The sequence below is a fragment of the Ambystoma mexicanum genome, chromosome 3q, assembly GCF_040938575.1.
Source record: "Ambystoma mexicanum isolate Mex_15411 chromosome 3q, UKY_AmexF1_1, whole genome shotgun sequence".
Lineage (NCBI taxonomy): Eukaryota > Metazoa > Chordata > Amphibia > Caudata > Ambystomatidae > Ambystoma > Ambystoma mexicanum.
The window spans coordinates 1,057,920,440-1,057,947,632 of record NC_090926.1 but is presented as its reverse complement, the minus strand read 5'-3'; the positions used below and the strand labels follow the sequence as shown (position 1 = coordinate 1,057,947,632).

At 46.7% G+C, this 27,193-nt stretch overlaps 1 protein-coding gene across 4 annotated transcripts in view; it reads right to left on the bottom strand.

Moving 5' to 3' along the window:
* Positions 1–27,193, bottom strand: part of HGS (hepatocyte growth factor-regulated tyrosine kinase substrate) — a 793,272-nt gene that overhangs the window by 604,336 nt on the left and 161,743 nt on the right. For all 4 annotated transcript variants that reach the window (XM_069655261.1, XM_069655264.1, XM_069655262.1 and 1 more), the window contains exon 6: positions 10,582–10,634. In XM_069655261.1, coding sequence (XP_069511362.1) covers positions 10,582–10,634 — 53 coding nt within the window. The remainder of the gene's footprint in view (positions 1–10,581; positions 10,635–27,193) is intronic.

The window sequence follows — 27,193 nt, the reverse complement described above, 5'->3', positions numbered from 1 at the left end:
ATCCTTCTTTGCAGTCTCCAGTGCGTCACCCACTGCTTTCCCAAAGAGGTTAGAATCCTCTATTGGTTTATTAATGAGTGACGCCTGGGTTTCTGGCTTAAAACCGGAATTGCGGAGCCAGACATGACGCTTCAGAAGTATTGCCTGGACTAAAGAACGGCCAGCCGTTTCTGCAGCATCAAGAGTGTTTTTAATGATGCTCTGGTTAACCAGAGTTCCTTCTGTTACTGTGGTTAATAAGCAAGTTCTTAAGGGCTCAGGGACTTCCTCGAGGTCCTGCCGTAATATTCCCCATTGGGCATCAGCATAACTTGCCAGTAGGGTATTATTGGCAATTCTGGGTGAAAAAGCTGCCGAGGCTGTAATTCTTTTACCCAGGGCGTAGAGTTTCTTTCCTTCTTTATCTGGGGGTGCTTCGCTGGTTGATAGCGGAACCCCTGCTCTTTTCCTTGTGGTAGTTACCACCAAGGAGCCTGGAATTGAGTGACCCCTAATGTATAATGGGTCTGAAGGAGGGGGAGTAAACAGTTTTTCAATTCTTGGATTGACCCCTCTGACCAGTGCAGGTGTAGACAGCGATGGGGTGATTCGTCTCTTAACTGAGGCGAGGAGGGGAATGGTTTTACTAGTGGGAGATTTTTCTTTAATGATTCTTTCTACAAAATCAGTATCGCGAGTAATTTCACCAGTTTCAATCTCAAAGTGCGCTGATGCCTTCCGTAGTAGCGCATTGAAAGTGGGTTGATCATCTATGTGTGACGGATTCCTCACTGGTGTGGTCTGAGGAGAGGGAAGGTTTAGGATCTCAGGGTCTGTATACTCTGTTGGTGACTGCCAAGGCTGTGAGCCACCTTCATCTGGGTCTTGCTCGAAGCCCCCCCCGCACCTATGTCAAGGTTTCCCTCCAAACCTTCTTCTTTGAGGTTCTGTTGGTCTTCACTATCCAAGAATTCCTCGTCCTCATGGAAGTTCTTCTTCAATGAGGTCATAAGTATTAGATTCCTCTTGAAGGGGGTTAAATAGTCTAGGATATTTAGCCCTGGGGTCCTCAAGAAGTACCTCTCTTGGCCTCTTGGGAGTTTTATGTTCAGGAGTGGACATAAATCTATACAGTTTCTCCATACACGATTGGAACCTCTCAAGAGTCCAATGTGGTAACCCAGAACGATCTGGAGGCGAAAAAGGAGGCTGTTCTGCCTGCAGCTGTCTTGATCTGTCCCATATCGTCGAGGATAAAGTCCCTTCGCCTTCTGAGAAACCTTCTTGTAGGCTAGGGGCTTCTTTCGACGGTGGGAGCGGTCCCTGCCTCCCTTCTGGCATTCTCAGCGTTTCCCTGGCCTTGTGAGCGGTCTTCGGCATATCACCCGCCGTCCGTTTCTGGCCGTCCGTGGAAACTATACGCACCAAGCTCTCGGCGATTAGTTTCTCCGTTGAGGGTTCGTCTGGCGTCGTGCTGGGCAGTGCCAAGTCTTTTTCGGCGACGATGGCACTCTTACGAGGCGCGTCGCCTGGTATTTTGGTGGTAGCGCCCTTGTCTGCAGGTAGCCCAGTCGTTAGTCGCGGCTGCGGTGGCGGAGAGGGCTTGCGACCCTTACGGTCGGTGGAGGACGCCGGTGGGTCCGGCGTCTCCGTTGGAGCTATGGCTTTCTTCGTCTTCGTCGAAGAAGTGCCGTGGGTTGTCTGTTTATGTTTATGCCTTCTGTGTTCGTCAGTGTCGCCAGGGTGTTCATCCCCATAAGTAGGTGTGAGCTGAACTTGTCGGGCCGGGGACAGACGCCGAGGAGCGGGTACGTTCCCTAGAGAGGTCTACAACTTCCGAAACTGAGGTCGGGTTATCACTATCCTCGTCACACTCGGCGGTAGGTGAGGAATCAGCTCTAGACAAAGAGTGGGCTGCCCACCTCTTGACCCTGCGGTCCTTTAAAGTTTTCGGGCGAAGCAGTTTACAGGCCGCACAGCCTTCCTCGTTGTGGTCGAGGGGTAAGCAACGGTTACACCGCTTGTGCTCGTCTTTCCATGTGAATTTGCCCTTACAGCGTGGGCAAAATCTAAACAGAGTCCTCTGCATAGCGGAGGATATAGATACGAGTGATAACCCCGAAGGAAAGGGGGAGAAGAGAAAGGCATTCTTAGAAATAGAAGAAATGTCCCACGACCCCACTCTCCCTACTGTATTAGGCCGGCATGGCCAGGTCATGTGTTCGGCAGCGCCGAAGGATCTCCTCCGTCTAAGTCACCGCCGTCGAAGTTCTTACTCGGCGGTGAAACAGCTTCGCAGTTTCGACGTCGAAGGAGGGATCTAGTGTAATGTATAATATTAAATAACGACCAATGGGTCGAGTAAATGTTTTTGCAATTTCTCTCGAGGAGCTCCGCGTTAAGGCGACCGATATCTGGGTGGAAAAAAACAATCTGAGGGACCTCGACGCGTGAGGGTTTGTGGGTACAATGCACGTCACTATAGGGCTATTGTTACAGAAACGCCTTGTCGACGTCCCCTTTTCGACTACGAAAACAAAATGTAATACTCCGCAGTGACCACTGGATGTCGTACTATGCACAGCATGTGATTCTAAGCAGATTAACAAACATCAGAAATGTAGTTCGGGAGCACTGGTATGAGGAAGCCTGGTGAGTGATTGCAAAATAACACTTTGTCCCCAGGAATAATTCAAAGGGCTTACCGCAGCATCGAGAACCAGCCTCTGTACAGAGAAGCGCCAAAAATGTCAACCAGGCGATGCTGTTCTCTTGACGTCTGCAATGTAAGGACGGTAAGCAGAGTTTGAAGGGAAGCGGGATCTCCTGGCGTCTGTGGCGGAAGGATGGAAAGCAGAACTTGAAAGGAGGCGAGTTGCAGAAGGAAAGGAGTCCCAAGCATGTAGGCGTCATAATGAATACGGTAAGAGAGAGCAGCTCAAGGCAGTCCGAGGTTCGTTACCAGGAAGACAAAACTTTACCAAAATCGGGAGGCAGGAGCAGGTCAAAGTGTGAAGCAGAAGTCGAAGACCGGATATCCACAAATGTATTAGGCAAGGACAAAAAGTAGTTTGTAGAAGGAAAAGTCGAATGGGACACAACTTCAATTAGAAGCACTGGAGCCCAGGCAGGGAAACCTATTTAACTTCTTGGGAGGGCGGAGAGCCTCAACTTGAACAGGCCAACGTGGCGTGCGTCGGGTTCTCACGTGACTCGGAAAGAATGCCTTTGTTGTTAATCTCCACAGCAACCTCCATTTATTCCACATGAAAGGGTTACTGGACCGAAACTTGCCACGGGAACGATCTCTGGTCTTGATTCATGTCCGCGGCTGCTGCGCGGCCAAAACTCTGCGCATGACAGGGGGTCAAGGGTGCATTCTCAAAAACGTGCATAATTTTTACTTTGGACTTCTCCCACTCAGCGTGTGATGCGGCAGATCTCAAATGCCTAACGAATCTCAGGCAGATTTCGTTAGGCATTTAACCCATTCTGGGGAGGAACTCGACGACGAAGATAGCAACCTTTGGTGCCTTTTCCTCGACTGTCGTGAAGATGACGAGTGGCGAGAACCACTGCGTGATCTCGACCTCTTGTGTCTTTTTACAACGAGGAGAACAATTTCTCGACTCGTCTGAAGAAATCTTTTTTGACAGGGTCGAAGAGGATTTTGGCCTACCTTCTGCAAAATGTCCTCTTCGCTCTTTCAGGGTTTTCGCTGTCATGAATAGGCAGGACTTACAGTCGAAGGTAGCGTGAGAGGAACCGAGGCCCCACAGACACACCCGATGGGGGTCCGTAAGGGACATCTAAGCCCCACAACCTTGGCACTTCTTAAACCCAGATCTCGGTGTTGAAGATGTGGATGATGATGCAATTTTCAACAATTTATTCGAAGAGTCTCGATATGGAACCAAAGCGTATCTTATCCAAAGCGATAATTTTCGCAGAAAAACGGAACTGAAACCAATGGTCGCTGCACGTGCTTTATACCATCGATGACGTTGACATCGAGACAGATGCCTCTGAGGGACATTGAGTCCACAGGCATCGATGCGCAGCACCCTCTGCTACAAAAAAGTTTGCTGAAGCTGGTTATGGAAATATCATAAGATAAGGAATACGTGGGAGGACACAATCCATTCGAAATGAGAATTCTCCCTAACAAGGAGTGCAATGAGACCTTTGGAGGACTGTAACAAACCCTTTGCAAAGCGCCAGTCTTGAGAGCTCCCGATTATGGACATGCCTTCATTATGCAAACATATGCTTCCAATACAAGGTTAGGGGCAGTCTTGAGTCAACTGGATAAGAAAAGCAGAGAACAGCCTATTTGCTTCATCAGCAGAAAGCTGAAGTACCAAGAGAGAAGGTGGTCAACCATAGAACGCGAATTCGAGTGATTTGCCCGTGGCTCAAAGTACTGCAGGCAAATCTTTCGCATGAGAAAGGTGCAAACTACCAAAAGTTTGCACCTTTCTCATGCAAACACACATACATTCTCACGCCCACACACCCCCACAACACACCCCCCACCCACACCCCCACATAAACAAATGCCACTTACCTTCATCTTCACGCTGGTTCCCTGCAGCGCCAGTTCCCTTGGACTTCCGTGATCAGGAACCGGCGCTGCAGGGTCCTTTTCTTTTTTTTTGTAACGGAAGGCTGAGGGGGTGTCCCCTGCAGCCCCCGCTCACTATACTATGAAGTATAGTGAGCGGGGAGATGCAGTGGACACCCCTGCAGCCACTGTTTTTATTAGCTTTTTTAAACGGAAGGCTGCGGGGGTGTCCCCCGCAACACCCGCTCACAATACCATGAAGTATAGTGAGCGGGGCGATGTGGGGGACACCCCAGCAGCCCCTGTTTTTTTTTCAATGCTACCACCAAAGGTTCCAACTTTTGGTGTTCGAACCTTTGGTGGTAGCATTTTTAGAACTTTTGGTCAATGCAACCATTTGTTTTTAAGGTAATTTCAACCTAAACCATACAACGCAAGTGTTTTGCCATTGTGTGGTCACTGAAAAAATTTAGGCCATACTTGTATGGTTCTACTTTCATTATTCAGACTGACCACCAACCCTTGAGATGGTTAATGCAAATGACAGGGGAAAATCCTAAATTGTTAAAATGGTCTATCAGCCTCCAAGAGTTTGATTTCACTATAGAACATAGGTCAGGGGGCAATAACGAAAATGCTGATGGTCTACCAAAAGTATGACTGACTGGAATAAGCTTCAGGACTTTTTAATTTTAACTTCTGTGTGAATAGGACCTTTTTTCACTCCCTCCTGCGTTTCACCCTGACAAGATTTTATGTTTTCACTGTTTTTGGAGTCCATAGGCATCTGCGTTTTGTATAGTGACACACAGCACCCTCAGTGCAGTGTCACTGAGAAATACATTTTCTTATGTAAACTACTGTTCCCAAGAATAGTAAGGTGAAATTGATTTTACTTACCTTTTTACTTTGTAGGTCCAGCACAAACCATCTTGTGGTGTACTGGGGGGTTCCCTAGTAGCCCATTATCCTACTTTCTCATGTAACATTTTTTGTTACCCTTACTACTTTAAATGGCTGGAGGCAGTGGTTTACCTTTTATTACCAGTGTGCATTTTTCCCGAACATTGAACCCTCAGCTGCAGTACAGCACCAACGAGTGACAATTTTGTCAAAATGCCAGCTCCCCCTCCACCCCCCAGTCTTCTTTTTTCGCCATTTTCTGTTTGTATGGTCTTTCTTGGCTTTTACTCTGTAAGTTGAGACAGGTTTGAGCCCTTTGTGCGTTTTGGCTTTGGCGGGCTCCAGCCCTGAAGCCCGCCCCTAGCTCCAGTATATCTGGAAGAACAGTAAGTGAGGAAGGGTCCCGAAACTCCCCTGTCCTTTGTCTCTAGGTGTGCCTGAACGACACCATTCCTGATTGGCCGGCTGGCTGTCTGGGAAGGACAGCCAACCTGCTGGGTAATTGACAGCCTAGGGCTGTGAATAAATGAGAACGAGATTAAAAGGTGAGGTTCTTGGGATTACAGGCAGAGTCAACCACTGGAAGAAACATCCGAAGAAGTAATTGTAAAGAAAAGTCAGCAACAACCTCCTGGACCTCAAAGTGCCTGGTGAAGCCCTGCTGCTGTGCTGACTTTTTTCAAATCGACAGAGAAGCTCCGGACCGAACGACTTCTCCCCTTGGGCTGGTGGGACCAACTAGCCCCGAGACGAACTACACTTTGGTGCAACCCCCAACTTGCTGTGCCTCTCCAGTGCTGGAGAAGCCCAATGCCAGGGGTCGAGTGACCATTGAGTTTAACGTCTTCCGCGGAACAAATCTGGCCAAAAGCTTCATGAGCCTCCTAAGGACCCCCCCAGAAGCAGGAAATACAGATTCAAGAGTCCCCTCACCAGATTCCAGGACCGAAGGAGCAAGGAAAGTCCAACCGGGGATATTTGTTCAGCATCAGTGCTGTTTGAAAGGCGCTGAAACCACAAAAGGCTGCTGAATCTAAGAAAATCTGTAGCAGACAAAGTACTCGCCCGATTACTGCCGCAGGAACCCGCCAGGCGTCCTCCCGCTTGTCCCCATTACTGAGGACAGGAACAAGGGTCTGCTTGGCTGTAGCAAGGAGGAATCCAGCTGGAACACTTTCTTCAAACCAGAGGTATTGTGGGGGTTTGGGGTATTTACATTATTGCCATAAATCGTGCTTTCTCACTTGAGAAGTTCACTGGTTTAACTTCTGGGATTGATCTCAACTCCCCAAGCACAGGCTTAAAAGCTTGTGTTCCTTCAGGGATTTTCTTGAACTATCTGACTTTGTGAAACGCTCACCTGACTCCCACGGAGGTGCTGGCCTGGTTAGCGCTGCTGTGACCTCTTCTAAGGTGATGCGCAGGGTTCGGAAGACGGACTGGACCGGGTCCCCAAATCTGGCTTGTCTGGCTCTCAGAAGTATCCTTCTGTAGGCGAAAATAGGGGATTAACTGTCTGCGGGGTAATGCAATCGGCCTCCCACTTTCCCCTCTCACTCTCCTTGAAACCCTTCTGTGATTCCTCGTAGCGTCTCACCTTAGGGTCTGGAAGGACGAGCTCTCCATCCTGCTTCTGATGCAGGGGCGCGTTGGTATCCAGTTACTTCACTGGATTTTCGGATTGATGAGAACCAAACTTGCTTGGCTTCCAGGTAAGTTTTTTGATAAGAGGTTCCCCTTGTGTCCATGCATTAATGTACTAATGCTAGTGTCTTTTTCCCCATAGGGGCCGGGGTACGGAATGCCGGGGAACAGGCACCGACCCGAGATGAGAGGTGAAATCCTTGTAGAAATCAGGTAAGTCTTTAATGAGCTTTTTTTGGTAATGTCTTTTCATTCGCTCATTAACGCTGATGTCTCTTTTTCCCCTTAGGGGCCGGGGTCCGGAAATGCCAGGATGCGGCGCGGACCCGAAATGGAGAGGGAATGAATCAACAGGTAAGTCTTAACATGGAGATTTAGTTTTCCTTATTCCCTTCTCTCTCTCACCTTTTGTTCTGGTTTTTCTCCCTAGGTGCTGGGGCGTGACTGCGAATCCGGATGATCGCTGCTGAACATGGAGGCGCCCTGTAAAGGTGAGTGGAATGCGGCGCTGCAGCGATCGACGCGATGTGCTTTTAAATAAAAGTCTTCCTTTTCAGGATTGTCGGCGAGATTTCTCCGGGATGCGGTTTTAGCAGGTAAGGACTTTTCCTTCTTCTGTTCTCTTCTTCTCTTCCTTTGCAGGTGATCCAGGATGCTGGCAGGCGTGGCAGAAGTCAGGATGCAGGAGCAGACACGGTGAGCGTCCAGCTGCTAGATGCAGAACAACGCGAAGCACGTGTGGCTGTTCGGGTGGGGTTTAAATAGCCTTGGAAGAAGTTCCAGGTATGTATCCTTCCTCCAATCAGGTATGTGTCCTTCCCCGACCACGCCCGGATGGTAAATTAGTCCCACAGGTAAAGTAGTTCCTTTCAGGCCTCAAGGAGGCCGGGATCCTGCAGCATGGTCTGCATCAGGTAAGTGCACCCAAGCACTCCCATAATGAGCCTGGCGCCATAGGCGCCAGGACACTGTCCAAAGGGCCCCTATATGGGGATGCTGGGTCCTTCCTTGGGGACTGGATGTCCGCTTTCGGGGACGCAGGGCTTGAACCGGCTCCCCGGGAGCGGGCATCATGACAAACACTTTATCCAAGAAGAAGTGCATCAGAACTAGTGACGTAGTCCAATTGACTTTGGCTGTCCTGGCTCCTTAAAAGGCCCCCTTCCTAATCTATTGACTTTGGCATTGCTGTCCCTTCATAGGTTGTAATTTGTTGAACACTTACTGCTGGGAAAGGCTTCCCTAGATTTCATTAGATGATTCAAACTGTCTTCACATTATAAGAAAGTATGTTCCAACCTTTCTATTTCCCTAACCCTTCCTTCCTGAAACCGAGAGTGTAACAAGTATATTGGTGTGTAAGATAAATACAATACTATCCTTGTTATTGAAGTCACTTCATGGTGTAGGAGAAATGTATTAGCATACCCAAAGCGTATTCACCAACTTTATTGACTTTGTAAAGTGATTCCAAAGTTTGCTTGACTGTTAAACAACTGCCTTTTTTTAAAGAACGCTTAACGAAAACTAAATGTCTAAATAAATAAATACTTCTAACTGAAACCATGAGAGTGTAAGTGTTACTTGGTTACTTGTATAGACCGATTTAATCTGTACAGCTCTACAGGTCGCATTTACCCCTCTTGAGATAGGCCTGGCTGCTCAGTCACACTACCAATTTGTGTAGTACAGACCTATACCAAAAGGTTGGTTAACTAATACCAAGCAGATAAGATCTTGCCTAGTCTCACACAGTGCGACAGCACCAATTCTAAACTAACACCCAGGGGCATGCACACTGGACTAATGACAACCCAGATGACCCAAAAGAAGAATGTGAAGGTGCCTCAGAGAAAGAGGAACCCGTCTTAACTCGTGCTTGAGGATCCTGCCCTTGGAAGCCATTTTAAGTGTCCCGATGTCTGTGGTATGGCCAGCTACTTCCAGGTTTTGTTTTTGTTGCATCAGTCACCTTTTCGAGTTTCGACCTGGGTGTGGTGGGGGAATCAGGGGGCCTGCAGACTCTCAAATGATGAGACAAGATGCATTCCCCTCCAGTTGGAGCTCTCCTGCCCGAATAGGGGCGTTGCAGGACCAGCTTCATTGTCACCGCCATGAGGTTCACCTTCCACAAACTGATTGCAGTGTTCCCACCTGCATTATGTCCTAGGGGGATCCTGAGGTCGTCGGCTTTGTGGTGTTCATCTTCTCTTCATGTCAGAGTCATCCAGTTGTCCAGTCAAAAAAACAGTCTCGCCAGAGTGTGGAACCATCAGCTAGCCGGAACCACTCGAGATGCAAAAAGTAACCTCTGCGCGAGCGACCCCTAGTACCTTTCCAACTAAACCAACTAAACCAACACACAAAGTAAGTTGGCCCAGTGGATTCAGACATGTTTGGGCTGGTTTATGAAGATATCTGAGTAAAATGCATGACTTTACATACAGGTTTCTATGCCCCTCCTTCCATCGAGTTTAACGGGCGTAAAGTCCTAGTCCCTTGCCTGGTCGTGATCGGTGGAGCTCTGAGCAAGGATCCTCCATGGTCTTTCAATAAAGTGTTGGGATAGGAAAGAACTTTGCTTATTTTGTTCTACAATTCTTGGAACACTTAGCCCTACATGCTGGCTTTGCCACACTTGTTCTACTTTCTTAGAAGACTCCCGACTCCCTACAAAGGGCAACATTTCGGGCTTGGTCTCTTCGTTCGGACACAGGCACCATCTTCTTTAACAGGGAATGACCATCAGTGATAGGCTCATCTGTTATAAAACATTGTAATAATGTTTTAAATGTTGTTTTTACCATACTTAACTTTGCTCTTCACTTGCTTTACTACATTACAGTTTTCTAGTACTCTTAATTTCTAAATTCAGCTGTAAGCAAGATCTTAGTTTGTGCCTGCACTGTGTACTTTGCATTGGCTTCCGGTAATAATTAGAATAATGTATTTCTTATATAGCACTACACACCCATAAACTTCAGCTTCACTTCCCTTTTGCTCATTTGTGATGGGGAAACAGTCACCAGACTTTGTTTTTAAGAATTGCTAACAGCACCGTACAGTGCAATGAGGATCTCCCCAACGTTTTACACTTGGGATTTTTGGTTACTTTTATATACGACTAAAGACAAGCCACTGGCAGCAGTTACATTTTTTCTGTTTTTGCTTAATATTTTATGTGCACATTCGCATTTACAGAGTATGGCTACTAAACATGGCTAGAGCCCAAAAACGGCTGTGCCATGAGATTTTTGCTCATTCTTTAGCCATATTGTAGTTGTTGGTCTTCTTGGGTCAGGGAATCCCATATAGGGTTATGCACCTTCCCGGGAAAGGCGTTGCTTTAACAAGCTAGTGAACCTTTGTGTATGTGCCACAGGAAGAGGGCATAGCAAGACCCGGCGATCAAGGACTTAATAATCATGCCCATCACAGCTTTTCCCTACCCCATTCCTCGACTATGACAAGGAATTGTGCCCCAGGCTCACCCTTTCTGCAGCAAACATGGCATCGCTCTCTTTGAATTCTGGGAAATTGTGACCTATGAAAAGAAAAAGAAAACAGACCGGTTAACAAACAAGCAAACATGATGGCTTAAACAACAATTACATTTGCGACATCTCCAGTAGTACTACACTTCATGCCATCTCCACCACCTGCGCCATACACACCTGCCAGTATCCGACCCCACAAATGCAGTCTTTATGATCATCAGAGAGCAATGCGGATACATGGTTAAACCGATTATCATGCAAAATAGGCAATTTAATTGATGGAAATATAAAATTAGTTGGAGAAAGAAGTGGCCCCAGGAAAAGATACTTATCCCCGCCCCCCCTTTCATCAATTTAGCCACCACTATATCATTAATCTTATTGGCTCCCATACTGTCAACAAATTTAAAAACAAACTTGAGATATGTGACAGGTTTTTTTAGAATGCACCGATATCTAAGAAAATAAAAAGTCAAAATAATGTTAGGAACTTTCAATATGCCCATCGCAGATTAGCCTTAATATAGGAACTATGAGGAACCATCATCCACACTAAAAGAACACTAAGAAATTCACCACCAGACTACGACACGAGTGAGAGGATCCATCGTCTCGACTAGGACAACAGACGGAGGTACCCTTGCGCAGACTGCGACAACAAGAGTAATAAGGTTTGAGGGGGAATGTTCTACACTGTACTGAAAGGGCTTTATGCTCTCCTCCTAGTCAAGAGGGGAGTGACAAGGATAACAATTTAAGTGATAGTCCACACCATATATTAGGAAAAGCTCACAGCATTGACTTTTGTGAAGGCATGGGATAGGCATTTGCGTAGCACAGATTTTTGGAAGATTTTCCCACAGTCCCATGGTGAGGGATATGAAACGATGTAACCTAAATCTGCAACAGTGCTTCTAACTAAAGGGCAAGCCCAAACTCTCTCAAGCTGTAGGTAGCGGAAGGGCAAGGAGGTTAACAACAAGGGAGGAAGAAAGGCTGGCAGTGAAGTATCGGTATTTCCAACACTTACCTCAAATAATTAACTACACTGAAAAATAGACACTTTATAACAGAAATATACAGACTCTCTACCAGGTAAAATAAGTACTTACGTTAAATTGAACGCATAGTAAAACCCAGCTTATTGTGTTGCCCACTAACTGGTGGTTGCCACAACACAAAGCGAAAGGGAGCATGAGTAAGTCATGATCAGGACTCAAAATGCCACACAGAAAAGTCAAACTAGTTCCTAAACCTCTAGAACATAGTAACATAAATGTACACTAAACATTAAATACAGCACCTAGAGGGAGAAAAGGGGTTAGTACGTTAACAAAACCCAGAGGTCCATCAAAAGTCAGGATTAGATTTGTTTTTTAAGACCAGACCCTCAAGGTTCTCTTAATACTCCCTGGAACTACGCAAAAGTAACCAGAAATGAAGCATAGTAGTAAGACATTTTATAAATTCATTATCAATCAGTGGTACATGCTGAAATTCAAGTTGTTGGCCTAAAACTCCAAGGTGCCAAGAAAAATGTCCATGTACGTCTGCATCTTTAAATTGTATGTTAAGATGATTTTATGATCCGATTGTTTATTCTTGCTTTTATTAAGGTTTTGTGTTATTTTGTTTATTTATTAAGGAACAAGTTACTTACCTGTAACTGTTGTTCTCCAGCATGGGTCTGGCATGGATTCACATGCTCATGAATATACCCCGTCGTCAGGCTGGGAATCCTCGGTAAAGAAAAAACCAGTATCAGTTTCGTTTCTGATCTGTCTTTCGTAGTAGTAACCAATCACTGATCTCTGCGTCATACTGACCACAGCCAATGACTGCTTCTACCTAAGACCCGCCTCTGGCAGCCATCTTCAGATTTGGAAGCACGTGAAGTGGCAGTATGACCAAGTGAAGAGCCGCAGAGGGGTAGGCGGGAGGGTTCGCATGTGAATCCATGCCAGACCCATGCTGGAGAACAACAGTTACAGGTAAGTAACTTGTTCCTTCTCCAGCATGGGGTCTGGCATGGATTCACATGCTCATGAATAAAGAATACATAGCAGTACACACATGCACAACCACGGGAGGTGGCAAAGGCTCAACATTAAGCATCACATCAAACTCAACATTAAGCAATCTTACCTCCTCACCAGGCTCACCTCAGGCGAACAGGTTGCGCAGCACTTCTTGGCCGACCCTGGACTCCTCCCTGGAATCCCGATCGACGCAGTAGAATTTCGTGAACGTGTGCGTCCACCTCCACGTAGAAGCCCTGCATATGTCCAGCAGCGGCACACCAGAAAGGAACGCCGTGGTAGCTGTGATCGCTCTGGTGGAATGGGCTCTCGGACGGCCAGGCAGCGGTCGGTTTGCCAACCGATGACAGTACATGATACAGCCGGAGAGCCATCTGGAAATGGAAGCCTTCGAGAGAGCCTTCCCCCGATTGACAGGTCCAAAGTTCACAAAGAGTTGTGACGTCTTCCGAAAACACTTCGTGCGGTCCACGTAGAACTTCAGCGCTCTAGCCACATCCAGCGAGTGCAAAGTCCTCTCAGCCGGCGACGAAGACGACGGGAAAAACACAGGCAACACCAAGGGTTCATTGAGGTGGAAGTCTGACGGCACCTTGGGCATGAAGGAGGGGTGCGTCCTGAGCACCACCCTCGTGTCGTGAAAAGTCAAGTACGGGCCCTTGCAGGAAAGGGCCTGGATCTCTCCCACCCGTCGTGCGGAGGTGATGGCCACAAGAAACGCTGTTTTCCACGACAGGAACTTCAACGGGGCCGAGTGCAGAGGCTCGAACGGAGGTCCCATGAGCTTGGTCAGCACCACGTTGAGCTCCCACGCCGGGGCTGGAGCCTTCACCGGCGGGAACGATCTGAACAGTCCCTTCATGAACTCTTTCACCAGACGATGAGACCACAAGGACGTCCGCCCCGTGGTTCTGGTGCATCGGGAGATCGCAGCAAGATGAATCTTGATGGACGCGTGTGCCAGTCCAGCTTTGGCCAGCGTCAACAGGTACGGCAGTACTTGGGGAGCCGTAATCCTTAGAGGGTTAATCCTCTGTGCGTGGCACCAGACAGAGAACCTCTTCCATTTGTGTCCGTAGCATTTAAGAGTCGAGGACGCCCTGGCCTTTGCAAGAACCTCTCTGCAGTCGGCCAGTATGTCGTATCCTCCAAACTCTAGCGCTGCAGGAGCCAGGCCTGCAAGTTCAGCGACTTTGGGTCGTGGTGGAGGATGGCGCCTCCTTCCCTGGAGAGCAGATCCGCGTCCACTGGCAGCTTGATTGACGGGGACGCTGACAAGTCCAGAAGCCCTCCCAGGGGAACGAGAAAGCATCGCCCATGCTCCTCGGCTGGGGAAACCTGCTGGCGAACCTCCGGCACTTGGAGTTCGTCGCCGTCGCGAACAGGTCGATCTGGGGTGTGCCCCACCGTCGGAAGAGGCGATCCACTAGATCCTGCCGTAGTTCCCACTCGTGGCACGAGCGCAGCTCCCTGCTGAGTGAGTCGGCGATGGTGTTTTTTATCCCTGCCAGATGAAACGGCACCAGAAACATCCTTTGGGCGACGGCCCAATGCCACAGGTCCTGCGCCTTCTTGGACAGTGCTGGGGACCTGGTTCCGCCCTGTTTCCTGATGTAAAACATGGTGGTGGTGTTGTCGGTGAAGATCCTCACCACCTTGCCCTTGAGGGACGGAAGGAAGGACCTGAGGGCCCAAAACACTGCACGGAGCTCCAGGACGTTGATATGGAGGGACTTCTCAGTCGGGAGCCAAAGGCCTCTCGCGTGCAGATTTTCAGTGTGCGCTCCCCACACTTCCAGGGAGGCATCCGTGGTCACTGTCTCCTGGTGGCTTGGGGTCTGGAAGTCCATGCCCGCCGTCAGATGCGCGCGGGTGCCCCACCACCGGATCGCTCGTCGGAAACTCTCGTCAAGTGTGATCCTCTCCTCGAAGCTGCCCGTCGTTTGGATCCAGCGCGCGTCCAGGAACTCCTGCAACGGGCGCATCCGGAGCCTGCACATGAGAATGAGGTAGATGCAAGAAGACATCATTCCGAGGAGGGACTTGATGGACCTCACCTTGGCCGCGTCGGCAACCAACATCCGCTGTACCTTGCCCAGGATGGCCCTGGTCCTTTCCTCCGACGGGGAGGCCAGAAGGGACACTGTGTCGAGCTTCGCTCCCGGAAACAGTGCGTCTTGCGCGGGTACCAGGTGGGACTTGGCGTAGTTCACGGAGAATCCAAGGTCCGTGAGAAGTTGGACGGTCCTTGCCGTGTGTTCCATGGCGAGCTCCCTCGTCTTGGCTCGGATGAGCCAGTCGTCCAGGTAGGGGTAGACGTGGATCCCCTCTCAGCGCAGCTGCGCCGCCACTGGTGCAAGGCACTTGGTGAATACCCTGGGTGCCGACCGTAGACCGAAGGGAAGGGCTCTGAACTGATAGTGACGCCCTTGGACCACGAACCTGAGAAATTTTCGGTGCCCCTTTAGGATGGGAATATGGAAGTAGGCATCCTCCAAATCCAACGACGACAGGAAGTCGCCCTCCTCCAGCTGACCCAGGACGTGCTGGAGGGTGACCATCCGGAACTTCTGTGCCTTGATGAACTTGTTCAGCCGTCGTAGGTCCAGGATGGGGCGCCATCCTCCCGTCTTCTTCTTCACGAGGAAGTATCTTGAGTAAACTCCGGAGCCCCGAAGCCTCTTTGGGACGAGTTCGATGGCGCCCTTCCTGAGCATCGCCTTTACCTCCCGGAGAAGCTGAGGGACGTGAAGCTCTTTCCTGGCCACAGGGGGGATGCGCGGGCACCTTCTTTGAAACTCGAGCGCGTGGCCCTGGGCTAGGGCGTCCAGCACCCAACGGTCGGTGGAGATGGACTCCCACACGCTGACGAAGCTCGCCAGCCGGCCTCCCACCGGGGTGCTTCGGTGGGGGCCCGACCCCACGGCCGGTTCAATCCTGCTTAGACGAGGCTTTGCCGCCTTGACCTCCTTGGCGACGACGGCGGGGTCCGCCTGACTTGCCTCGTCCCCTGTAAGCTTCCTGAGACGACGAACGGGCCGCTTGACGGTAGGTGGAAAATCCGCCGCCGGAACCTTTGGAGGCGCCCTTGCCTCCGCCGCTCCGAAAGGGCGGCCGCCGTTGCTGGAGAACCCCGAGAGCCCGGGCCGTCAGCGTGTCCGCTTTAATGGCTTGAAGGGAATCGTCCACTGTTTTCCCAAACAGGTTGTTCCCATCGAACGGCATGTCCAGGACTCTGGTCTGTATGTCTTGACGGAAGTCAGTAGCCTTGAGCCATCCACGCCGCCTAAGGCACACGCCGTTGCCCAACTGGCGAAATCCAGTGTCGGCGATGTCCGTCGCAATCGTGATGGCGTGGTCCGACGCCACCTCACCTTCCTGCAAGATCTCCAGGGCATCCGCCCTCTTGTCGTCCGGTAGGAAGTCCAGCAGGGGAGCCAGTTTGTACCACAGCTCCCTGTCGTAGCGGGCTACGATAGCCAAGGCGTTAGCCGCCTTAATCGTCGTCGCTGCAGACGAGATGACCCTGCGCCCCATCGTGTCCAATTTCTTTCCCTCGCAGTCCGGCGGGGAAGTCGACGTGGAGGCCACACCCCCCCCGCTTTCTTCCTGGCCGCCGCGGAGACGACGGAGTCCGGGGTAGGCTGTGCCCGGAGGCACAAGGGGGCCGCGTCCGGGACCCGGTACTTCCTCTCGTACCGGTCTCTTCTAGCCGGCGTCGTGGATGGGTTCTTGAGGAGGGCGAGGCCCTCATCACAAATATCGTCCAGTAGAGGTACCGCGAGGACCGTCTTCCTCTTGGCCTCGCGCCGCTGATAAAGGAAACCTTCCTTCTTCTTCTCCTCAGGGCAGAGCTGGAAGAGCTCGGATGCCCTGGCGATCATGGAGTGAAAAGATCCAATCTCGTCGGGCGGGGAAGCCCGGGTGGGAGGAGACGACGGCAGATCCTCGTCTTACACCTCGTCGTCCGTACCCGTCGCGGCCGTGTCAGTCCCCGTATCATCCCCTCGAGTCGTGGACGGGGAGGAGGGCTGAACGGGGCGCGACGGCTGAAAAGGAGGTGGAGGGTGAATCCTTCTTTTCTTAGGAAGCGGGCTGCCCGAAGGGCCTGGTTCCGGATCCCCCGACGGGAGTGGTTCCTCCACTGGTAACGGCAGTCTCGTCCTTATCTCTGAGCATAAGGACTGTATAGCCAACAAAATGGCCGCCGAGTTGTCTTGCGGCACTGACAGAGGGGGATCCGACGGGCGGTCAGGGGCCCCGTCGGTACCCTCGACGATGTCGTCGTCTCCTGCGTCGGGATCCCTCCCGACGGGCTGGTCTTCTTCCATGCCAACGCCGTGGCTTAAGACCTCGATCAGTTCTTCCTCAGAGGTTGAGGCCGAATCCACGACGACCTCCTGCCCCCCCCATTTTCTTCTCCGTCGGAGGTTTCACGGGGGTCCTGTCGATGGGCATAAAAGAGGACTCCCTTCGCGGTGGCAGGGAGACTCTGAGCCCCGAGGTCGCCACCACTGGTGTAGCCTCCACAGGCTGAGCCAGGGCCGCCGCAACTGTCTCGATAGAGGCCTTGGCCGGATGGATTAAGGCTTTCACCACCCTAGGTGCGCTCATTGCCTTCTCCTTGAGGGGGGGGACACTGCCTCGCTCCCCCTCCGCCTTCGAGCTCGACCGGGGCCTCTCCAGGAGCTTCGCCGGGTGCTCGGCCTTCCTCTTACCCGACCCAGAGCGTTGGCTCGTGGTTGATGGTGCCGGGGAGGGTGCGCCCTGCCTGGCGCCCGTAGAGCCCGACCGTTCGGCGCTCCCGGTGCCAGCGGACTCGCGGTGCTTGGCCTTATGTTGGACCCCCGTCGCCGGTGCGTCCTCAAAGGTCTTAGAAGACCGCTCGGATTTCTTCCTCTTCTTCTCGCCGGACGGGCTCTTCCCTTCCAGCCAGTTGGCGAGACGTTGATGGCGGTCCTTCATGGTCCGCTCCGACATGTTGCCGCAAAACGCACAGTCCTTCTCCACGTGCGTCTTGTCCTCATGTAGGCAGTAAAGACAAAAGGAGTGTTCGTCTTCTTTAAAGACATTCTGCAGCTGGCATCCAGGGCAGACCCTGAACAGCTTTCTGGGCGTCGAGCTTCCCTTCTCCTGGGCCATGACCGAGATGGGCCTGAGAAACTTCTGGAGTCCTCCAAAAGCGTAGCTCGACGAATCTTCACCCTTGAGGGGCGTAGACGAATCCGACTCGGGTCCCCGTTGATCGGATGGAGAGTCAGTGGAGCTTGAGGCTCTTTTGACCGAAAAAAACGAAGTTTTTTGAGAAAAAACGTGAAAAAAATAGCACTAACGCTCGAGAGCAATAGCACGAGGATCCCAACACATGAACATGCGGTAAAAATCTGAAGATGGCTGCCAGAGGCGGGGCTTAGGTAGAGGGCAGTCATTGGCTGTGGTCAGTATGACGCAGAGATCAGTGATTGGTTACTACTACGAAAGACAGATCAGAAACGAAACTGATACTGGTTTTTTCTTTACCGAGGATTCCCAGCCTGACGACGGGGAATATTCATGAGCATGTGAATCCATGCCAGACCCCATGCTGGAGAAATATGAATTTCTGTACAGCGTGCCGATGCATTTTTCCCGATTTGCGCTATATATACCCAATGTCTATAAATAAATTGCAGGTACATTTGTTCCATGTCATTTCAAAAGAAATGTAGGTGACTTCAAAACTTCTCTGTTCAGAAAGATTTCTCTTTTGGCAACTTTTCTTCCATAATTCTATGGACGCGCAAAAGTTTGCTTTTGAACCGGTCTTGACTTTTTACAGGGAATTGAATTCATCGGCTTCATGCCCCTGGCCTTTTGCTCATTTGTTATGGGGAAACTGATCAGTCCTTCAGACTATCAGTACTGGGGGTTAGGTAGGTTTTTGCTAAAGTCCAATCAGGTTTGGTCTCTATAAACACAGCTCTTGATTTAAGGGACCTAACTTCCAATATAGGCCTGTACTACCCAAGGTTGGTAGAGTAGCAGAGCAGCCAGCTTATCTTAGTAGGAGGAATGTGAGCTGTAAATCAGTAAAAAGAAATCGGAACATACATAGATCCAAAGAACAATTTACACATTTAAAGTTATATCAAAAATAGTGATTATTTTCTATGTACACAAGGCAATAAGAAATGCTATATCAACCAATTTACATCAGGATAATCGGAAGAAATAAAGCAGGTGAAGAAATGACAATATACTCTTGTAACCATACAAGAATGATTTCAATCAGGTCAGTAAAAGCAGTTCTTGGTATATCTCAGCAGTACTTTGTTGTAGGTGAGTCAAGACTGGAAAGAACCAATATTAACAGGTACGCAACACTGTACCAATTCTTTGTAACGTCACTTTTATATTTTGGGAATAATGGCCACCACGCTTATAATAGGATAAACAGTAACTTTATTTCTAAGATAACAGGAGGATTTCTTAGTGAGAAAGAGGCAAATGGTAATTTCACAGCAGGATATTATATTATATTGGGATACTTTAAGAGAGACCTCGTTCACTTTTCCAAGTGGATAGTCTGTATGTAGTTACTCTCAGAATTTAATTGCCTTTAAAGTTCTCAACTTCATTGTCTGATATTTAGACCCGACATCCACATTTTGGTTATTTCATTGTCAATTCAACCTTCTCAAAAGAACTCTTGGGTATACACTTAATTCCGAAACTCTTTGATCTCCTTGGTTGTTTTTATAAGAATAAGTCTCTTGCTCATGGGTTGCCACATTTCTTTCTCTCAACTTCAAACAAACAAAATCATTAACTTTAAGCTCCCTTCTAATTCCTATCTTCGCCACTAGATGTCCTTTCGGATAGGCACTGAACTCCAGGACTTCAGCAGTTATCTTTTTGGAAGTCTTGTAATACTGCTGTTCATCGCCAGAGTCCCCTTTGGTTTTGCAGTAACGGGGACTTGTGAGCTGAACAGCTGATTGGGATCCAGCTGCTCAGCGGATGACAGTCCACTCTGCTCCGCCTGCTCGATTCAATCTGTGTACGGGTAGCTGAATTTAGACTCCGCTCGCACACAGAGGTTCAATAACACGGTCAGGCAGGAAGGATCTTGTCCTTCATCCAGCGAGGTATACCGTACCTTGCAAGTCTCAGCAGTTTCCTTCGTGGGAAAGTGAAGGCCTTTTCTTTGTTCTCATCGGCTTCTCGAGTTTACGTCTCTGCACCAATTTATAATGACTAAAACTGTATTAACTTGAGCACACAGGAACTTGTTCTACTAGCAATATTCACTTATCTGCCGTAACCCTTTGGGGATTGACTCTTTGTTTATCTCTTGGCTTAATACGCCCACTCGTAACAGATCTTTTCTTCCTCAGCCATTTCCTGGTAACAACAACAAAAAGTATCCCCAGGCTTAGATAAAAGGACCTTCACATCACAATGTCTACACTTACTGGATCTATAATCTGTCCATCAAAGATCTAGACCCACCTCCTGTCATTCATCCTTTCAGCCTTATACTGCCGTGATAGCTGATGTTACCAGACAGACCCTCCTGGTCTGTCTTCATGGAATTAACTCTTTCACAGTCTTAGGCAGTCTTTCCCTTACTAGAAAGGAGTTCTTCCGTTCAGGTTTTGAGGGAAACAAGCAATGCGAAAGTCAATAGGAATGGACGATTTATTGTAGGGGAACCAGCAATGCCCAAGTCAATAGGAATGCAATAGCGTTGATGAAGTTCTTCAAAGTATAGGTAGATAGCAAGTTGGATGGTCTCAAAAAGGACACAGGGACTTGGAAAAGCCTCCCTGTGAGTGCGCAAGCTGTTAGGTTATGGGCGAATGAATTGGAGTGAACACCGAAACAGCACTCCAATGACAGGAGCGAACCGAGTCAAGTACCGATGAAGTACCGCTCTCCCTGCCTCTCTTCACGTGGACTTGCAAGCTTCTGCTGTTATTTTATGATCCATTCACTGGCTATTGTACTGTGTAAAATAGATCAACTAAGCCCCAGCCACTACCTGCAGTGACGTGATAAAAGTTTGACCTCGCGTGCACTAGCACGCGCACCGAGTCAAGTACCAGTGAAGTACCGCTTGACTGCTTTGCCGCGGAATCGCGGTTCCGGCAGTACTTCCCAGTCCTCACTCTTCCTATAATTTAAAGCCAGTGATAATAGCTCTCTGTTTTTTTGTCTTTCCACTCTTTCCTACTTTCATTGTTGGGTGACCCTTCTAAAATTACTGTAAATCTCGGTAATAATGCAATCACGAATATACAACTTAAAAAAAAGGAATGCCTCCTATCACTCTGGCTGGTGGGGTCTCTCACCACTCCTAATCAACTACAAATGCCTTCACGTATACAAACTAATAAGCCAGGATGTTCCACTCCGTTTCCCCGGAAAACCAGGCAGTTGACCAATCCATCAACAAAGTCTGCCCTACATATGGACATACGGGCCTACTACAAAGATCGTGACAACGCTGGCTCTCCGGTGTCTGGAACTAAAATTCCATTCATGCCGCTACCGTTGCAGACTGCAAATCACAACGTAAAGAATGCCTCTACAAATCCATTTTTTGCTGACCCGTTTGCCACTAAGAAAATGATGCAGGAATCAAACGAAACCATCACCTCGACCATACCATCAAGAGATCGAGTTTCAAGTCACTGTACTATTCCAACTAATGTGAGTAATGTTTCACTGTCTGACAGTGTTTTACTATGTAATACCCTAACTGCGCCTCCCGCGGTGGTGACAGGATATTTCACAAGTGACCAAACCTGATTCTGCGGTGATAGACCTTGATTTAAATGATTCTAGTTTCTCTTCACATGACTTACCTGCACATCTATCTGGTTCAACTGACCTATCTTTAGATACTAGCCGCCCAAACTCGGCTTTAGCAGTTTACTATGTTGCTCCTACTCCGCGACCACCACGCTTTCCATTAAACGATTCAGAACCATCTAATACCATAGAACTAGCTAACAGAATGTTAGAAATTGCACTAAACTCAATGAACATGGCTATACTTTCATTGACTAAACTTTTTGATACTCTTGATTGCAAACTAACCACACAGGCCTTACGACTAGATCAAATGCTGCAGTGGCAAAGTACACTATCCGAAATCATGAATTCCAAGGTGGGCTTCCCTCTTGGTTCAGCTCAGCCAAATAAGACCATGGCTACAGCATTTACGCAAACAAACACGAGCACAAAAGTTGAAAATCCTACCTTAAATCAAAAACGAGTAGCAACAGAGCAAATTTCATCTCCGATATCATACTTGATCAGAATGCTTTAATCCCACAGGCAATCTCTGTCCCAAATCCTACTACCATGAATTGACCGTTAAACCAAACCAGTATAATCTATGTTTTCTGCAGCTAAAGAAGACAAAGAAACACAAGAAGAACGACCTAAATTGGAGAAAATTCCAAAGGGGAAAAAATCCCAAAACATTACAAATCTGAAACAAAAATCTGCATCGCAAAGAAAGCAGTTTATCAGAATTTTGCGTCAGGCACAGACTACAGCTAATAGAGCATCCAAAGCAATAGCAAAGAAATATCTTCAATTAGCACAAGAAACAAAAGCAAGTACTATCTACCTGTGACAAACCGAGTATTGCGGCGTATAAACCGCTGGATGATCTAGTGGAATTAGCCAAAGCTGCTAGCTCAGCTAATACTGATCTCCAACTGAATCATCCTTCTGTAAACCAAGATATTTGCTTGAAGGAAACCTTCAAAACCACTCCTGAACCAGAAGTAGTAGATTATCGTCAAGAAATTAGACGAGCAGTTAATGAATACATGACTAACGTTGAATATTAAACATTCGCTAACCTATGTAAATATACTTCACTGTAAATTTGTACAAATGTCATACTTGCTCCTGTAAATCTTTGTATTACCTGTGTATATGCAACTAAGATATGTCTGTAACAAGTGCCACGATGCCTACGGGCTGACGTGTGCTCTACAAATCTGAATAAAATAAAAAATAAAAAGACTTGCAACCAGCACAAAAGCATTCTCTTGTCTGTCCCAACAACTCTATATTATTCTTCAAATCTCAAATGTCCTTTGAGAATAAATCAAGCAACATCAATGGAAAAGAGAATAATAACAAGACACAAAACCAATCTTTAAAAACAACTGGAGATTAAATAGATTTTATAGACAAAACTTCGAGCTCCAAGTGCAAACCTAATAAAAAAAACGTAGCCAATTTGAATCCTCACACCTCCCTAGGTCCTGAAATCTTGCGACTAATTGAATCTGCAATTACAAGAGTTACAGAGCAAAAACCACTAGTTACGGAGGGTCTTAACAAACCACAACCTGTACTTCAGAATTTGAAAATACAACAAAAACCGTTAACTAAACTATTGGCTTTACGCGCTTTACTCCTATCGTGTCTACCATTACCTAAACATCCAATATGATTTAAAAATCGGAAATCTGCAATGGCAATCATTTCTGAAATTCCAGCTCTAGATGATCTTTGCTCTGTTGATATTGATCAGGTTGAATTTGTTAACGAAAAGAAGAGAACATCTGTAATCTTTGTAATCTTGTGGTTTAATTCCCGGCTAGTTTTAAACACCATCTGGTTGACCAAACAACAATTCTATGACCTGTGCGTTATTCTATCTGTTGCACCAGTACAAACAACTTTGGCCTGTTTGTATTCATGATCAACAGTAACTAAGTACAGAATCAGCTAAGAGTTCCTTTTCCCTTGTTAGCTGGAATTCAAGAGGATTCAAACATCTTATAAATAATAGGTCAGCAAAACTGGAAACATTTGACAGTTATGCTACAGGAAACGTTGCTCACTTCCATCCCTACATGGGATCATTATGTCATCTATCTAGTACCAGAGATTAAGGCAGCTTGTGGTAGACCTATGTCAGGACTATTAATAGCCATTAAACAAAATCATGTGCTTAAATCAGAAAACTGGATTTCCCCTAACTCATTCATGCAAATGATAAAAGTACATGTAGGATCCATATCATTTGCTTTAATAAATCTATACTGGAACCATGTGGTAATAACTGATGATTGTTTTATAAACGACTTATGTCAGTTGCTTGATTTAATTTCAATGGATAAAACTATTCATCACATAATAGTAGCAGGAGATTTAAATCTCCACTGCTTTAAAAACTACACAAATCAGTTGCCAAGGGCACTTAGCATGTTGGTTACAACTAACTAAAACTAGCAATCTATACGTACTAAATGGCTCATATGCAACAGACGTTCCACCGCATCCGACCTGGCAGAGAAGAAATCTTACGACCTCCATTGACTATATTTATGTTGATCCCCAATTAATGACACAAATTGATAATTTTGAAATTATAGTTGCTGATATGAGTGACCACAATATGCTTACAATGTAATAGAAAATCAGAGAACCTATAATAGACTGTAAGCACCACCAACCACAAGGTTCTCTATTAATTAATACTAGACATAACAAATTACAGTGGTCAACAGCAACATTGGAAAAATGTAGTGATTACTATGCAGCTAAATTACATAAAAGCAGTGAGAAACAAGAGATTGTCTATCATGATCTAATGCAGCTATTTCAACCAAATTCAATTTGACGATCTATAAAATAAACACCAAAGCTACATGTCTTTAGCTACAAAATGAAAGCAAAAAAAGAGCAAAATCTTAAGGAAACACAGGAAGCTATAAAGCTACCGGTAGAACAAAGAGGTCCGGCACTAATAAAGATCAGAACCAGATATAAAAACTAGTTAAGGTCTCAAAAATCATCCATCAACAAGATGGCGCAGAGATGCTGTCTGAATTACTTGCCAAAAATACAGAACACATATGGAAAGTAATAAATGAAGCATTAACAGGACACCAAGTAGCCATACAATCGAATGCTGTCAAGGAACAGGAATGGATAGATTACTATTCTAAGATTTATGCTTTGCCTGAAAGCCTTGAAAGCTCACATCAGTTAGTGATCTCAAATAAAATCAACAAGTTCCATCTTAGATTTGATAAAGGTGATGTTTTGTATTACATAAATAGAGCAAGTGGCTCGAGAGCCCCAGGCCCAGATGGGCTAACTAATTTTGCTTTGAAACAGCACCCTGAAATTTGGGCGGAAATACTAGCAAATATGTTTTAAGAGTATAAACCACACCCAAATCATTCCCCAATCTTGGAAACAATCAATAACTATACCAATCTATAAGAAAGGTGATCGTTGTAATCCAGCCAGTTACAGACCCATCTCTCGCCTGGATGCTCCCGGGAAAATATTTAGTCGTATTATTCTAAGCGAGCTACATGCCTGGTCTCTAGAAATGAACAAGAGAGACCCATTTCAATCCGGGTTTGTCACAGGACTGGGCACAGTGCCCAAAATGATCACCTTGAATATGTTGAAATGTCAAAGTGCCAATCGGAAACAATCGCTTTATATGGCCTTTGTTGATTTCCGGATGGCTTTCGACTCAATTGATCGACCATTATTATATGCAAAATTGAGACGATACGATGTCCTTCATTGGTGAAACATCTACATACAAACACCTTTATGAAAGTACGGTTGACAATGGATGGTCTACTCTGCTGTTTTAGACACTAAACAAGGTCTAAAGCAGGGCTGTATATTGGCTTCTATATTGTTCAACCTTTTTATTTTGGACATGGAGAATCATTTATGGCTGTTCTTTCTGATGCAGCCAAACTAGGTCTTCAGCGTATAGCCTGGTTGATATACGCTGACCACCTGGTTCTTTGCTCACAAACGCCAAGAGGGCTCACAGAATCTGTTGAAGGCTCTATCTGTGTATGCTCAATCAAACAATTTGTTAGTCAACTTGGAGAAAACACAAATTCTGGTTTGCCAAAGTAACATGAAAATTCGCCCGACTAGATATAAATGGAATTTGCAGGATTCAACATTGTTAAGAGTAGTTGAATACAAGTATTTAGGCATGATCATACACAACTCGATGTCTAATATGCAATATAAACAAATCTTGAATAATAAACTAGTTACATTAACCTCACAAACCAAGATACTTATATATAAGTATTGCAAGTTTTCATATAGCCACATTTTGTTGTTCAATCGACAGAAAGTCATCCTTATACTAACGTATGGAGCCGAGACAACTCCCTATATTACGCTCCATCAATGGGATTTACTTGAAGCACGATTTTGGAGAAGTGTGTTGAATTTGCCACTTTGTGTTCCACTACCCATACTGCGATATGAACTTGGTCTACTGTCTTTGTCGGCTCATGTACTGTGGAAAATGTGTAGTTTTTAGAAAATGTATTCGGGTATTAGATGTAAACAATATTCTAAGTGTGGTAGCCCACCATGTGATATCATCTAAACTTGTCTTTACACCAAAATGGCATGAGTGTGTAATAAATACTTTGACAGATGCAAACATTTCCTTAGATCCTTTGTTAGAAAACCCTAACCGAGCGAAAGTAAAAATGCAGCAGCATGACCGGTTGTGTAATCGTGAGAAATGCACTACATATAAAGATTTTAACACCAAGTTGTTTGGTTATAAGAAAATGAAAAACAGATTTTGTAAAGTGCTCCTCACCGAAGATAAGAGAACAGGATCTGTGCTTTAGATTGAATCTGTGGCACACAAGAGAGATCTAACAAGGAGAGGTGCCTTACCTAAAGAGATGAAGTTTTGCCGCTTTTGTTTTGATCAAACTCAAAAAGAGACATTAAAAAATTTAATTGTTAACTGTCTAACATTAGTTTCACAGCGGCAAGTGTATTTCACTAAACTGTTGAATTTGTATAATCCTGCAAATCCGCTGAAATATGGCAGAATATCTTCTCCAGTACAAGACATGCAGTAAGAATAGATAGCGATAGTACACTATTTAGAACTACTACCATATCTAGATGTAAACAAAGATCACAACATGAAGAAGAAATCTTAATACAGGTAAGTAGCAAGTCTATATGCATTATCAGAAGGAATCTGCAAACTTAATTTTATACCACCTGAAAGTTTCTACTTTTTAATTTCACTAATTTGTTTCGATGTAATAAACTAAATTTGTGAATGTGGGACTTTAAGTGTTATAAATATTGTAAATATGGTAAATGTTGTAACTGTTTTGTAAACACAGAAAAATGTGTAAAAATTGGTAATTTGTAAAATTTGTTTTGTCTAAGAATGTCATTGTATATTTGAAAGGTTGATCCGTCAACCAACCATATAGAAAATAAAAATGTTTAAAAAAAAAAGGAGCAACACAAATGGCTCAAGATAAGTTTACCATGAGCCCTACAGTACCTGGGGAGTGATGAAGATGAGGCAGCTGGACGCCCTCACAATGCACGGCTGCAGACCCGATCTCCTGTTCCTTGGTCGACAGGACGAAGGGAGGGACTCTGGTTTGGACACTGCAGCAGTAGTCAAGTGAGAGGGACACGCCAGCAAGAGATTCTTCGTACTCCTGCATCAGTCTGTGGTTTTGGTGCCTTTTTATCAGCACCAGGAGCGAACTGTCAAAACCAGTTGG